At 38.1% G+C, this 15,014-nt stretch overlaps 1 protein-coding gene and 1 pseudogene across 1 annotated transcript; both read right to left on the bottom strand.

Moving 5' to 3' along the window:
• Positions 1-1,145: 1,145 nt before the first annotated feature.
• On the bottom strand, positions 1,146-1,222 carry LOC139964407 (U2 spliceosomal RNA; annotated as a pseudogene).
• Positions 1,223-6,373: 5,151 nt separating this feature from the next.
• LOC139963546 (microsomal glutathione S-transferase 1-like) lies at positions 6,374-14,429 on the bottom strand. Its single transcript, XM_071964397.1, has 3 exons — positions 13,642-14,429; positions 11,990-12,099; positions 6,374-9,095 (listed from the first exon to the last, which is right to left on the bottom strand). The coding sequence occupies exons 1-3, from the start codon at positions 13,786-13,788 to the stop codon at positions 8,849-8,851; spliced, it is 504 nt and encodes a 167-aa protein (XP_071820498.1). The 5' UTR covers positions 13,789-14,429; the 3' UTR covers positions 6,374-8,848.
• Positions 14,430-15,014: the final 585 nt, after the last annotated feature.

Genomic DNA, 15,014 nt, shown 5'->3' with positions numbered 1-15,014 from the left:
TGTTGTTCTATTTTTAATATCAATAATAAATTTATGATAAAACTCATTTATTTCGTGCTTAATGTTTTCAATTTGCAATCAAAAATAAACAGCTTCATATAAAGCGTTAGAAAATTACACAGACGACAGTGTTTTCCATAACTAAAAGCGAATTCTCTCTTAGAGAACACGGATTATTTATTAAACAAACAATCTCTCTACATCTAAAATAAACCACGAGGTAAACCGATAACAAAAAATCGTAAATCTAAGTCATAGAGAAGATCCCGCAGAAGTAGGTTCACAATCACAAAGCTTAGAGACGACATAGCATAAATCTGTGTGATCTAAGTCATGGAGGAAGATCCCGCAGAAGTAGGTTCACAATCAAAAAGCTTAGAGACGACAAAGCATAATGCTGTGTGATCTAAGTCATAGAGGGAGATCCCGCAGAAGTGAGTTCACCATCACAAAGCTAAGAGACGACATAGCATAATTCTGGGTGATTTAAGTCATAGAGGAAAGATCCCGCAGAAGTGAGTTCACAATCACAAAGCTTAGAGACGACAAATCATAATGCTGTGTGATCTAAGTCATAGAGAAAAGATAGATAGATAGATAGAAACTTTTATTGTCCATTTCAGAAAACGGAAATTATTTCACGTCGACAGTCAACATAAAACATTAGTGAATACAAACACAATCATACAATAAACAAACTATAAGTGAACAACTACGAGAATAAAACTAAATAAGCAGAACCAGAACAGTAACAGAGGCAGCACAGAGGGCTGCAAGTAACAGAGTGACAGATCACACACTGTGGCCAAATCGCTTTGCACGCGAGTTAAATAAGTGTATTGCCTCAGGTAAGAAAGAATTACGGAACCTGGACGTTTTAGTATTGGGCACCTGTAATTGTATCCCGGATCTGTTGAAAATGATATGACTATGAAAAGGGTGTGTGTGATCTTCTTTTATATTTTTTAGTTTCTTCAACAGACTCTCTTCATATATGGTTGAGAGTGACGGAAAGATCCCGCAGAAGTGAGTTCACCATCACAAAGCTTAGAGACGACATAGCATAAATATGGGTGATCTACCGAACGACTGATCCGCTCTCAACCCCAGTCCCCTTGCACCATGACTGTGACTGTATGATCATCGTCGGGTGTGCATCACCGTTCCCCTCGAAAGGGAACAGATACTACACATGATCTTAGCCAAAAGGCCGAGAAGTGTTGTCAGAGCTACAAAGAACTATAGAAGTGATGAATTTTATGCAAAATATCGTTTCCGTCATCTAAAAGACGGCCATCCGAACTTAATAGCGCCAGAGACAAGGAAAAAATCAATTCTGAATTCCAGGAGTAATATTCGATCTCCATTTGAGAATGGGTTTCCTCCCTCCAGATATCAATGAGATTATAGACGGATATTAAAGAAAAACATACATCTCTTGCCTTAAAATTCGTTTGATACGTAAACCACCCACCTTGTCTAAATCCAAATTGAAAACAAAGTTGACGTCTCCAGCCATGATAATCGTATCGCCCTGAAAATTATTCAATTCATCGGATAGTCTTCTAAAAAAAAAGCTGGATTATCTATGATAGGGCCATATACTCCGACAACAGATATTATTTTGTCCAAAATCTTGAAATGAACAATAATAAATCTCCCTTGAATATTTGCAGTATGTTTTAAAATATCAACATGTAAAGTGTGGACTTTAGAGTAAGCAAACGCCCCGACTAGCTGTTGAGCCATGTGGGGATATAATCCTGCCTCCCCATTCATTGAGCCAATATTCTTCATCGCGCAAACAGCTATAGAATTCTTGAATTAAATTAATATCCTATTTACGTCTATGGAGGTACTTTTTTAGAAAAAGTCGCCAAGGGTAGAACCTGGGCACGAAAACCAAACTACCGAACGACTGATCCGCTTTCAACCCAGTCCCCTTGCATCGGGACTGTGACTGTGTGATCATCGTCGGGTGTGCATCACCATTCCCCTCGAAAGGGAACAGATGCTACACATGGCTTTAGCCAAAAGGCCGAGAAGGTATGGAGGTAAGCGAATAACTGTCGGCGTTTTTCGATTTTCTGTGTCCGTAGTATTGAAAGAAAGGAAGTTTAGCATTACCATTTAGTAATAGTGTATAAGTAAAGTGCGTTGGTCAATATTAAAGGGCGCCACGCTTGCTGTACATAAACTGTCTGTGATATGTAGACATACCAAAGTACATACATATTGAGTATATACTGAAGATAAACCAGTGAAAAAGTGATAGGCCGTCTACGCCAAACCGGATAAATAAAAGGATTTGTATCTTCTTGGTGTTGAACAATTCTGCATATTCAAATAAAGTCGTGTAGTTTACCGTGAGAGGAACGCCATCGACCTAAAGAAAAGCGTAATCTTATGCCTTGCTGGAACAGCTCAGATACCTTCTTCGACCATTTTCGCCAAGTTGACCAGGGTAAGGTGTTCGATTACATAGTATGTATCATTTTGTAGGGCATGTCTCTTACTATTCAGTACTGTAACTTTTTTTGTTGGTAGTAAGATAGCTTTACCATGAACCATGAGGTACTCCATGGATTTACCAGGATACGTCTGCCCCCCCCCCTCCCGCTGATCGTCCTTCCGTCACGGTGGGCTCGCTCTATCCGACAATCGGCAACCCCAGCTTTGCGAAAAACCTTCCGTGCTAGGTCCAAACAAAAATTCTCATCGTTTTCGGTCTTGATCCCAACTATTTTTAGGTTATTTCGCTAAAAATTGTTCCTTTTGGTTAATCACGTCAATTTCTTTTTGAATTCCAATTTTGTTGCTATTCAATCAAATATTCCGATACAATGAAAAGAATAACGTTGGGCCAATAGTTTAGTCAACTCTGGGTATGTATGTATCGAATCAAATTTAAGTAGAGTTTTGCCACAAGACAAGTAAGGTGCATCAAGATTTGACCAATTTATCCCTCTGTAGCAATATCTGAAATTTTAATATAGTCAAGCTAACGAGCTATATAGTTACGAGACTTAAACGGTTCGACACATACAACCAAATCAACCCAAATAGCTTATTTAAAGGGGCAAAAACCAAACCCTTACCTTACCTGTATATAAGAGGGTTCCTGCAAAACTCCTTAAAAACAGTTAAGAATTTTGTTTTTCCGTTTTGGAGATATCCGTAGTTAAAAGTCTTGTCTGTGTATGGGGTAGGGGGTATAGTGGGGTGTACTTATGTAAATCTGTGATGTCACAGTACCGCAGGATCTGAGAAACATTCACTTTCTCCTTGTTTATATTTTCAAGGTAAATTGCTACCAGTGTTGATCATGCAACCAATGACATCCTCATTGGGTCATGTTAAAGGATATGAAGACTCGCGTAAAAAGAAACGTCTAATGCCGGTAATCTGATCTAGTTTTCGAATGAGGTGTAACAGAAGTGTTAGACACCACCATCGATCCCAGAAAATACGCACACAGCTTGCTACCTTCGGTTATTGGACACTAGTGTACAGTCAGTACATACAGCTGTGGTCAATAGCCACAGCACAGTGTACATACGATACAGCGATGGAAATCTCAGGTCCAGCTAAAGATAACAAGGTATAACGTTTCATTACTGTCTGCATTTTGTAGCACGCAGAAAACTTCACTTGCAAGCAACGGAAAGTTAACTTTTTTAGAGCGCGGCACGCGGTTGGGGCGAGTCTTCAATGCCTTTAAGGGCTTCAATATTTTAGATTTAGCATTTCAACAGCGCCTCCATTACATACTAATAAATATTGTAATAAATAAAGAGAAACGTAAGCAAACTGAAGCATATTTGTGGCTCGATGATGTCATATGTTGACTTGATCAAGTCTTCAGCTTTATTTGTTTTGTTACATCTATGATATCTGCTATATGAAATATAGTGTTTTTGTATCTGTTTGTGGAATCTGTTTATTCACAGTTATCTCTATCACATAATAGATCAATAATAATGGTTGGGTTTGTGTCTCCTTAAACATCTGAAATGTACTCTGTGTTTCCAATGACAATTATATGTTGAACTTATTGCAAACTAATCTTCTGTAGTAGCAGTATTTGCTTAATTATTATTTAATTATATTACTTATTTAGGCTATAACGAAGAAATTAGAAGGAATTTACGTCAACGTCTTGATTAACGTCTTGTAACAGTTGATAATAATGTGCCTTTAAGGACGAGACAAAAATTGTGCACTAAAAATGATATTTTCGATAAATACATTTCACTGATGAACTGCGCATGCTCTAGCAGACATCAAATTTGTTTCAAAAAGAATTATTGCTTTCTAAATCCGAACGCTCATAATATATTTGGTAGACTTATAGTTTTGTTAGAGAATTACTTGCTAAATCATGGCGGCGGATAAGGGGTTACAGTGTTGCCCTGCACCCACCCCTCACTAAGTGTTAGAAAAGCCTTACAATGATATTACCACTTCTTATAGTGTAAAAGGGCCCCTCGTTTTTCTATTTTTGTAACTAAAATGCTATATTGCCATTTTTTTTGGGGGGGGGGGGGGATTGAATCGTGCCTGTCTGCTGTTTAAAAGGTGGCCTTTAGCTGAAGAATAAAAAGTAAAACCAATGTAATTAAAAAGCGTTATTTAGTTGAAATCCATCCATATGTACGGAATGGAATGCACATGGATCTCTTTTGATGGGGAAATTACAATTTCCCAATCCACCTCATATTTGTGCCCACCAGCACCTTTCCTACAGACTGAACACTTCCACCGCCCCTCTGTACCTATTGTAGGTGCATGGAAGTTACAAAGGGGATTACAAATACTACTAGAGGAAAAAATCGTACGGAAGTACAAAATTGGCAAGACAAAGATTAAACTAGATCTTAAAGTCAATGCCAACAAAATGAACTTTAAAGAGCACTTCCTGGCAGAAGAACTTTGTACCTTGCTATGATTTCACTATTGTAAATAGAGAAAAAACCACATAAGTTGTCTCTCATATAGGCTAAGTAAATAAGTAACTTTTATCAACAATTCCATGTAGTACCCGCGAAACGTATCAAAAATCTCCACTTTAAGCTTTAATGCAATAACTCAATTTATGGTATATGTGTTAAAGGGTGTGAAGACTCACGCCAAAAGAAACGTCTAATGCCGGTAATCTGACCTAGTTTCGAATGAGGTGTAACAGAAGTGTAGACACCACCATCGATCCCAGAAAATACACACACAGCTTGCTACCGTCGGTAATAAGACACTAGTGTACAGTCAGTACATACAGCTGCGGTCAATACCCACGGCACAGTGTACAAACGTTGCAGCGATGGACATCTCAGGTCCAGCTATAGATTACAAGGTATCACGTTTCATTACTGTCTATATTTTGTAGCGACAAGAGAAAAACTTGCAAGCAAACACTTGCAAGCAACGGAAAGTTAATAACTTTTAAAGACAGCGGCACGCTGTTTGGGGCGAGTCTTCAATGCCTTTAAGCTATAACAAAAAAAAAAAGAACATGTCTAATACACAGCTGTAACTGGAAAGAAATCCATTACTCCATTTCTCTTCGACAAGGGGCCTACACTATTTCATAATTAAGAACCTACACTGTGGCGTAGCTGGGATTCCAGGGTCCCCTGTTCAAGAGTGACAGAATGTGGGGCCCTTCGCCCTCAAATTTATTTTGCATTGTGGGTTGGGGGGTGCGCAAATGTTTGCTAATGTTCCTCCTGCTGGGAAGCTGTCTATGATGAGAAAATGTTTCTTTGGATAAGGGAGAACATAAGAAAATTGTGCTACCATTTCAATAATTGATTAGTTAAGGGCGGACCATTGGCCTGTTATCCCCTCACCCACCATCGGCAGTTATATGCAGGCTTATGCAGGCCCCTGTATGCCTACTAACTATTGTTATATGAGCCCCATCCTCCATGCTACTGAGAGTATATGTGTAGAAATTGTGATTTCTGCCTGCAGGTGTATACGAATTGGCGGGTAACTTAACTTCATCTGAACTGCGTATTACCACGTAACTCTAACTGAACTGCGTATCACTACCTAACTTCATCTGAACTGCGTATTACCACGTAACTTCAACTGAACTGCGTATCACTACCTAACTTGATCTGAACTGCGTATTACCACGTAACTTTAACTGAACTGCGTATCACTACCTAACTTCATCTGAACTGCGTATTACTACGTAACTTCATCTGAACTGCGTATTACTACGTAACTTCATTTGAACTGCGCATCACTACGCCTCTGCACTTACAACTTCATATCTCAGTTTGAAATTGATCATCACCGACTTTAAGTCACTTTAGGTCAGTTAATATATTTTTCGTACGAAAGATATAAGAGGGGAGAACAGAAAAAGTTCTCTTTTCAAAGAAATTTTATTACAAGTTCTGGCTTCAAATTGCATAGAAAACTTATGAAAAGGTACATTATAGTCAGCCCCAAATATTAACCACATCGCAACACCAAAGTCCCACGCTTCAATCCATGTAAGCGTCGTTTACACATGAAGGCATAGTGACATCTTTATGACAATTTCAAATGTTTGGTTCTCCATTTGCACCTTAGATTTAGTTATGTAAACTTCAATCTTTGCAAAAGAAAAGGACATGCATCTACAAAAATGGTTCTGGACACAAACATACGACATGAATATTTCATAAAACATCAACAAATTGTTACATGTTGGACCTGCTGGCTAGTAATGTAAAAGTTTTATTTCAGATATTAGTTGACGTTCACACGTTTTTTTTTTTTTTGTTGCGTTACCTTGGCAACTTAGCGACGAGTATCCTTCAAAATAAATAATTAAAATTTATCCACAAAGTTGCGAAACTGAGCGATTTCAATTAATTATCAAACGTCAGTCGCTCAGACAGTTTTACTTATCAGTTTCCATGCTAGGAGGGGGAGGGAATGGGCAAGAACTAGATTCTTGGCCTTTTATTCCTATACATTTTGAAATGAAACGTTGCTTGTCAAGTTAATTAATAGCAATGCTGTGGGATTAGTACAATCAAATTTCAAACATTTACCAAAGGTATACGCAAAAATCCGTTTATGTATCCTATCAGTGCAGCAATTGTTGATACCAGAAAGAAACTAATCATACAAATCATACAAGAAGCCCATACTTAAATGCTATAAGCTGTACACTTGTTAAACGCAAAGAAAATAATATGAAGTTAAAAAATGAATAGCACTTAACCCCCTAACTCCGTCACCCCCCCCCTTTTTTTTATTAGAACAGCATACGTGCGTGTCCGTGTCCTTGCGCGCATAGGCGTAGGTGCCCAATTTGATGGGGGGGGGGGGCTGTAACGTATTGCCCGAAAAATATAACCAACATTTTTCAATATGTTAATATACATATCATATAGGCATGCATCGGTTATTACATCGCATGCCAATTACATACAATCATTTGCCGTGTTATTACCCTTCCATATTGGTTATCATTTTGGGGGAAATCGTTACAATAATATACCAGGCATTTCATCCCCTCAAACAGTTGTTTTTTCTTTCAGTAGGACCCGAAAAATTATCAGCATATTGCCCGAACTTCCACAAAAATATTTGGTCGGGGGTCTGCAGCCCCCACCCCTCCCCACACCCGCCTTCTACGCCTATGCGTGCGCGTGTGTGTGTATGTTTAATCACACATTAGATTCTCGAGAGGTTTATTCCTTTTCTAGAAACTTTCACTTCCACACTCCCCAAATATTTCCTTATGCACTCCCAACACAAGATACACATTCAAACAACACTTTGTTCGGTACATTCTCAATATACAGTGACAAAGTGTTTGGCTTATAATATGAAGCACACCATATTCTTTTAAGTATATTGATATGAAATCGAGAAAGCATAATTAAGATCTGAGAGGTAGAAGTTTTACAAATAGCTTATGATTTATACCACACTTGGGGGTGCGGGGGGTTATGAAAACTATGAAAACTTAGATGCGAACGAGACACGGTGAATACTTGCTAATTAACAAGCTTAGTCAACCAAAGAGGAACACTAAACTCGTTCACTTTAAATATATTATAATCCTTAATTCTTACAGAATGCAAGATTATGTGATACTTTAGAAAAGCTTTAGAAAAGATTATAAAAACCGAACACGCTTTCGTCGTGAAGGGTTTGTACAAAAAGGCGTAGCACAAGAGGTTCATCTGTACCCCCATACCCTCTCACCCCCCCCCCACCCATCCGGTGGATCCATATCACATCATGATATTGGCGACAATTGTTACCAAAATAACGTCGTGATGTTTCATATATATATCAAAAGAAGCACAAGACTGGAGTTTTTAATGAAAGGTTTGTTTTTCACTTGTTTGTGAAAGAGGTGACTTTCCCCCTTTTGCTTTTAAGAAAGATACCGCCATTTTCAACCCAGGGTTAAGATAACGATGCACATCTGGTACCTTTAAAATTTCTGAAGAAAAAATATGTGGCATGATTTCTGAATAAATTATTTATATCACACCGCTTTTGCCCCACTAACCTAACAATCCTTCCACGCTCTTCCTCCTCGCCACCTCCCCTCTATCATGATGCACCAACTTCTATAAGAAGTGTCATACAATACTTCACAAACCATATCACCAGAAATGCGAACTTACGAGATTTTAACAACAATTTGTCTAACACGCGGCTTTACTAAAGCGTCTACATCTACATTCCAAATAATGAACCACAAAGACAAAGGAATTTTTTTTTTTTTGCTGTTTTTGTACCATCTAACCAAAAATGAGAAAGACAATCGTATTATTGTTATGATCATGAACAAGAAATTAAGAATAAAGAATAGAGAAGGAAAGATAACTTAAAATTTTCCTTCATAAATGACCCTGATCGCCATTGAAATCGTCGCCAATGAACCGACGAGAAAGGCAAGAAAACGGCAAGGCTGGGGAAGTGGTAACAGATACGCCACCGTGTGGAAGATTCGAGCTGCGGCGAAAATTCGAATATGTAATATCGCCGATTCCGTAGTCGGATTGGTGAACAGTATATAGACAACGGCGACGAGTACAAATGGAATGATGTTCTCCAGGTCGTTTCTGTGGCATCTGTTTTGTCGAGAAGAAGAAGAAGAAGAAGAAGGTGACATCAATATTTTTTCAACTCGTTTTGACTTAAGAACAGAGGCTTAGTGTTGTTTCTGTAAAGTTATTCCGGTTATTCAACATAATCACCTCAAAAAAATATGCTAAATGCGTTGGAATATTATTTTAAATGGTTGATTGTATATGCACAAAATTAATGTCGATATGTTGTGGACCCTAAGAAACAAACCATTGGTATCCATCCAAAATGTATTTCTAGAAGCACTCTGCTTTTTTTTTTTTTTTTTTATAGAAGTGACCCCCTTTGAGTGCTAAGGTTCATTAATTTAAGTGACTGAACTATACATCCTAGTACGCTGACCTTATGGTCAGTTCCTTAGATACAATGCAAAACTGAATAGCAAAATATAACACTTTGCATAACATGTTGACAAAAGTGTTACTTTGCCAAGGACCCATGGTGTTGAATGTCATCCAAAGGTGCTCTGTAGTTTATATGAAGTAAAACGAGCATGTGTTGGTTGAGTTATTAGAAAGTATAAAACAATTTATATTAAACATTCAGATGTTTCATTAAGGCCTGCACAGAGGAGCTGACGTCATCGTCAATTTAGCATGTTTAAGCTGAATGTCTTGAAAACCGAAACAGCTGTAGAAACTTTATACTAGCACTTAAATGTTTCTTTAACCTTAGACTATAATATATCAGAACTAAGATTCTGGCTTAGCCTATCCTTTATAAGCCTATAGTCGTGGATGACCATGCAACCACTTCCATTGAAATAAATCTAACATGTTATTAAAATGTAGTACAAATAACACCCGAATTGACAGCAAATAGAGCTCTTTTAACAGCTTTTGAAATCTATACCACAAAATAATTTGTAACGGCAAAGACCAATTCATGAACCGTAGGGAGCAAATGGTGTGACGTCATGTTTAGTAAAGGCACACACCCTCACATAACAATATTTACTTATCACAAGTTTTTTTTCTCAAAATTTTAATGCTTATAGCCAATATAAATTGGTAGGAATTTACGATATCTATTTGCAACTAGTGTTCAACCGATTAACCTAATCGGAATCGGAATCGGTACGAATATTGCATAATCGGTACATAATCGGAATCGGTAAAAATTATGTGGAATACCAGTTATGTCATACCGATTATTCAAAAACATATGGAAGGTGAAAATTTCATTATTCAAAAACATATGGAAGTTGAAAATATCAACTGATGAATTAGGTTTGTTCTTTTACTACGAAATATTAAAAGAAGGCACCCCCTATACGTCTTTCACAGTGTATACTTTCATCAAATTAGGCTGCCAGGGTCGCCGATTTTGCTTCCCTCGTGGTTATTGACTTCATATTTCTTGGCACAGTAAGCATAGCAGCAATAGCAATTTCGCGAATTCAGGAATGTGCTGGACAGAGTAGGAAATAAGCAGGGACGACGGACGATTCGCCCTCGCAAGTGCTAAAAAGCCCTCCTAAAGCACAATTACGAGTTCGAAAAAGAAAAATGAAATATAAAAAAATCGCCCTCGTTATATCAGGTGTCTGTGTAAAATTAATTGTGACATGCGTTTGCTTTAGCTAGGAATTGCAGTTGTATCGCGAATCGCGCAAACAGTTTTCTCACATCTCGCATCAAATTTGAAGCAATGCGAGAGGGTCGCGCACAATCACCGGGAACTTCCCGTGGTAAATTACGGCCTGCAGTACCAGCGAAAATAACCTAAAATCCTCACAAATCTCCGACCACATGGTAGCCTTACATCACACTAACTCAACTGCATGGAAATCTAAACTTGACATCTGTTTATTCGCTCTAGTTGTGTCTCAAATAAAAACTAAAAATATCCACGGAAACTGCAATCTTCGACCACATGTTAGCCTAACAACCACACTAAGTCAATGGGAAATGTAGCCTAACCATTGGTTTGCAAAAAAAAATGCGTAGCTTAGTTTACAACTTTCAATTTGCTGGAAATCGGCATTTGTTTGGAAGTTAATGTAAGTGATATGTCTTATAGATGAATGTTATATTTTATATTGGAGTAGTTTCTAGTTGTTATTATTTCTTTACATCAATCTGGTATTACATTTTAGAGTAATTTTAAACAAGTTACGATGGTAGGCTACAATTTGCTTTTCAGTTTGATTGGCCTAAGCTTACACATTCTAATTGAACCTGAATGGAGTTATATAGGTAACGAATAGGTATGTTTAACTTCAAGTTCGTAAAATTTCTATTTGTTCATAAACGGTATAGTACTGAAAATAAGTACAAAATAATGTCGGAATGAAGGCAATATGTCATTAAAATTTACACTTTGGTAAAGATTGAAGATGGATGGTTTGTCTGAGATACTTTTTGAGATGGATATTTTGAGTAACTATTCTTAGCCCATTTCAAGCCATTAACAGGTGACATTCACGTCGAGGTGGTTAGGCCATTCGCTTAGCACAGTGCTGACTAGGTAGGATGTCATATCTCTGTATTTTGGAAATTAAAAAAAAAAAAAAAACTTTTTTTTTTCTTTCCGAGAAACTACAGAGGTAATTTGGTACATTCAAAATGATACCTTAGAGCCTTGTATAACAACGAAGCAAAATGAAACAGGGGAAAATCACAACAATAATTGTTTCTGTCAAACTATTTATTGCCGATTTCGTATAGACGGGATATTTTCTCATTTTCAAATAATCGGAATCGTAATCGGAATCGGTACGATTATGAAAAAAATAATCGGTAATCGGTATTTTCTGTTATGCATAATAGGTTGAACACTATTTGCAACTTCATAGTAGAATAGAACAAACACAAAAGTTTTATAGTATAGCCTACTTAGTTATATATTGTGTTAGAAAAGTAAACATTATAAATACCTGCGAATCCGTTCGATGTACAGGTCACGTGACGCTGTCTTTATTCGAATCTCTTCTTTACTCATTTGGGGGTCGCCAAAACCCTCATAGTCCTCCCTCACCACGAATTGCTGCAAAGAGAAGAAAAATCAGGCTGATTACTACAGTGTGAATTGATTACATGTTGATTACACAATGGTTCCGTTTTGATTACTCATCTTGATTACAAACATCTTGATTACATAGTTTCCCTGTAGACTGAATGCACAATATGCATGCTGCATGCTTGTGGGTCGATGTTTCTATATCAGATGACCCCCCCCCCTTTAGTAGGGGACATATTATTAAAGTCTCTTCTGGGGCTTCCAGGAGGTCTTGTAAAACTGTAACGGATCACTTTATGTAGAATTGCACTCTTGATACGTCACTGCCCCTCCCTAAATCAGAGAAAAATTTGAATGTTAGTCATTTTTGCATATAATTATTCTGGTCTTCAAAGTATTCAACTTTAAAACATGCTAAAACTCTGGAAGGCTTCTTAAATGCTACATTGGTGATGTCGTCAGCTACTCAGTTCAGGCCTAAATATTAATATTATAAATCATAAAATATCGCCCAAAATATGTTCTTTCAACTTCATATCAAGAACAGTGCAACATTTGGATGCCATTCAACACAACTGTCATTTGAGGTCATGAAAATCTTACACTGGCTTACATTGGCGTTTCAAAATTGTTGTATACGTATAGACTATACGATCGTCCAGTGTTATATAGTAGTAGTAGTAGCAGTTGCAAACACTTCATGGTGGGAGGGGGGTGGTGGAAAACAAAGGGGAGAGTACCGGTAGCGCTACGTCAAAGGCTAGTCACAAGTACCCATGAAGCCCACACAAAATGAAACGTATTGGTTCATTGTAGGCTGAATATCAATAAAACGTAACAAGTATGGGCCTACCAGACTCCATATAGGGAAGAAATGGATTAAATCATTTTAAAACACAGCTCTGATGTAAACAAAATTTAGGAGGGGTCGCGGTGCAAGAATGACAAGAAAACCCCATGGCCTTTAAAATATCTCACTCTCAATGACCCCGGCGACCAACACATATATACCTTTCACTCGACGCGCTGAAATTCACACCCATCATACATTACAGGACCGATGAAGCATCCGTCTGTAATTAAACACACTGATATCATATCATAATGTACAACTACAAGTATCACAATAACCGTTAGTGCACTTGTGGAATGGGTATATACAGAACTCGTTATATACGGTCAGTAGTCTGCTAGCAGAACCACGCTACTGATCACACAAAACAATAGACGACCTTGGAACGGGTCATGTGCACTTTACCGTAGTATTTAACGGTCAATGTTTGACTCTGCCAAGCACGAGGCTCTAATTGTAGAATTTGAATCCTAAATTGTGGTACAAGACTTTGAAATTCACCACCGGGGTGGATATAGGCTACACAGAGAACCTTAAAAGTGAACCGTATCAATAGAATGACCCCCCCCCCCTTCCCTTCCCCACCGCCCTCTTTCTCTCTATCTCTCTCGATCTCTCGACCGAATATGTTAATTATAAAGGTTAGTTATCGTTGCAACATAGGTTAAGTTGGTTTCTCAGTAATACGTAAAGCCTAGGCTTATTAGTTAACTCACCCCTTTAAGTATTCTCTCGGAGATAACAAAATAAGACAGAACCATCATTTTCAACATCAGCAGCGCCACATAGGTAGCAAATGCCTGGAATATCTCGCTTTGAATCTCGCTCAGTCCAGCGCCGCCCTTACCGGTTTCAGCCGCCATATTTTACTCTAGTGACGGGATACAACAGTTAGCAACTAACAGGAAATCTTGTAATGACTGTTGCGGGATTCAACTGCTGAGCTTGCTTTGACTGCTGCTGGGAACACCGCACTTTATGACTGTATACGTAAATATGTATGCTTTATATTATATACAGTCTTGAACACCCGCGTATAGTTGACCAGCAAATCGCAGCCTATCAGCCTACTGTGTGGTACAATACAAGTCTTTACCGCCTTGCGTGGGAAGAAGCGACTGTTTGATATTCCCAAATTTAATAATGCCACTCTTAGGTCAACCTCGTACCTACGACTTTTTTTTTTCTAATTGAAAAATATTTGCGGATGTTCCCTCGGAAAATTGTCAACGTACGCCCACAGTGTAGCTGTGATACAATAGCCAATTGAACGTTCTTCGTTCACAGAACCGTACGCACAAATTGATCCGGAAGTTAGGATAAAGGTTGTTGCTTGTACAATAATTATATATATACATATGTGTATTGCTATTGTGCACAGATATCAATACTATACGGCGTAGTATTGCCACATAGCAAGGAAAGAAGTCATGCGTAAATTTTGCTAACAAAAAATCAATGGCATCATAATCTGCTATGCGGTTTGAACTTTCCAAGGCCAAGTGCTCTGTTATATGAAAAAGAGCTGAACTGAATCTCTATGTGTGTAGATATTATTATAGGAAAGAATCACCCGCGTGGCATTCGTTCCAAAAAAAGTAAGTCTTTGAATGGAGACGAAACTGCGCATGCTCTTAATCACCTTTTTTGTTTTTGTGTGTAAACAAATCCCGTTTCAAATTCCTATGAAAGTGATTCTGTTTCGTAAAAGGAAATACATCAAACTTTTCATTTTCAAAAAATGCATGGCACCTCGTTTAAGCTGCTTATCTGACGAACCATGAAAACTGAGAATGATTTCACCAAGCTAATTTTGCCAAAAACATTTCATTAATGAAAAATGTATCCAAATATGTATCCGCTGAAGACAGATCTCATTCATATGTTCTTTGACGCCGTGCCTCTTGATTTAAACAAGCCAATGAAAGAACGCGCTGTAATAATGCATATTCAGTATCAACGAAACTCTCCTTGCTCGAAGAACAGCTGATCGTCGATGCGACTAGCAGACCAGTGACTAGGTTTTGCAGACATGAGTGCGATTCAGTGGCATGCGCAAGGGTGTGGGGCGGGGGCAAGGGTGTGTGGG

The sequence above is a fragment of the Apostichopus japonicus genome, chromosome 22 (genome assembly GCF_037975245.1).
Source record: "Apostichopus japonicus isolate 1M-3 chromosome 22, ASM3797524v1, whole genome shotgun sequence".
NCBI classification, from domain to species: domain Eukaryota; kingdom Metazoa; phylum Echinodermata; class Holothuroidea; order Aspidochirotida; family Stichopodidae; genus Apostichopus; species Apostichopus japonicus.
The sequence above is the reverse complement of the archived record's forward strand: the minus strand, read 5'-3'. Positions and strand labels throughout refer to the sequence as shown.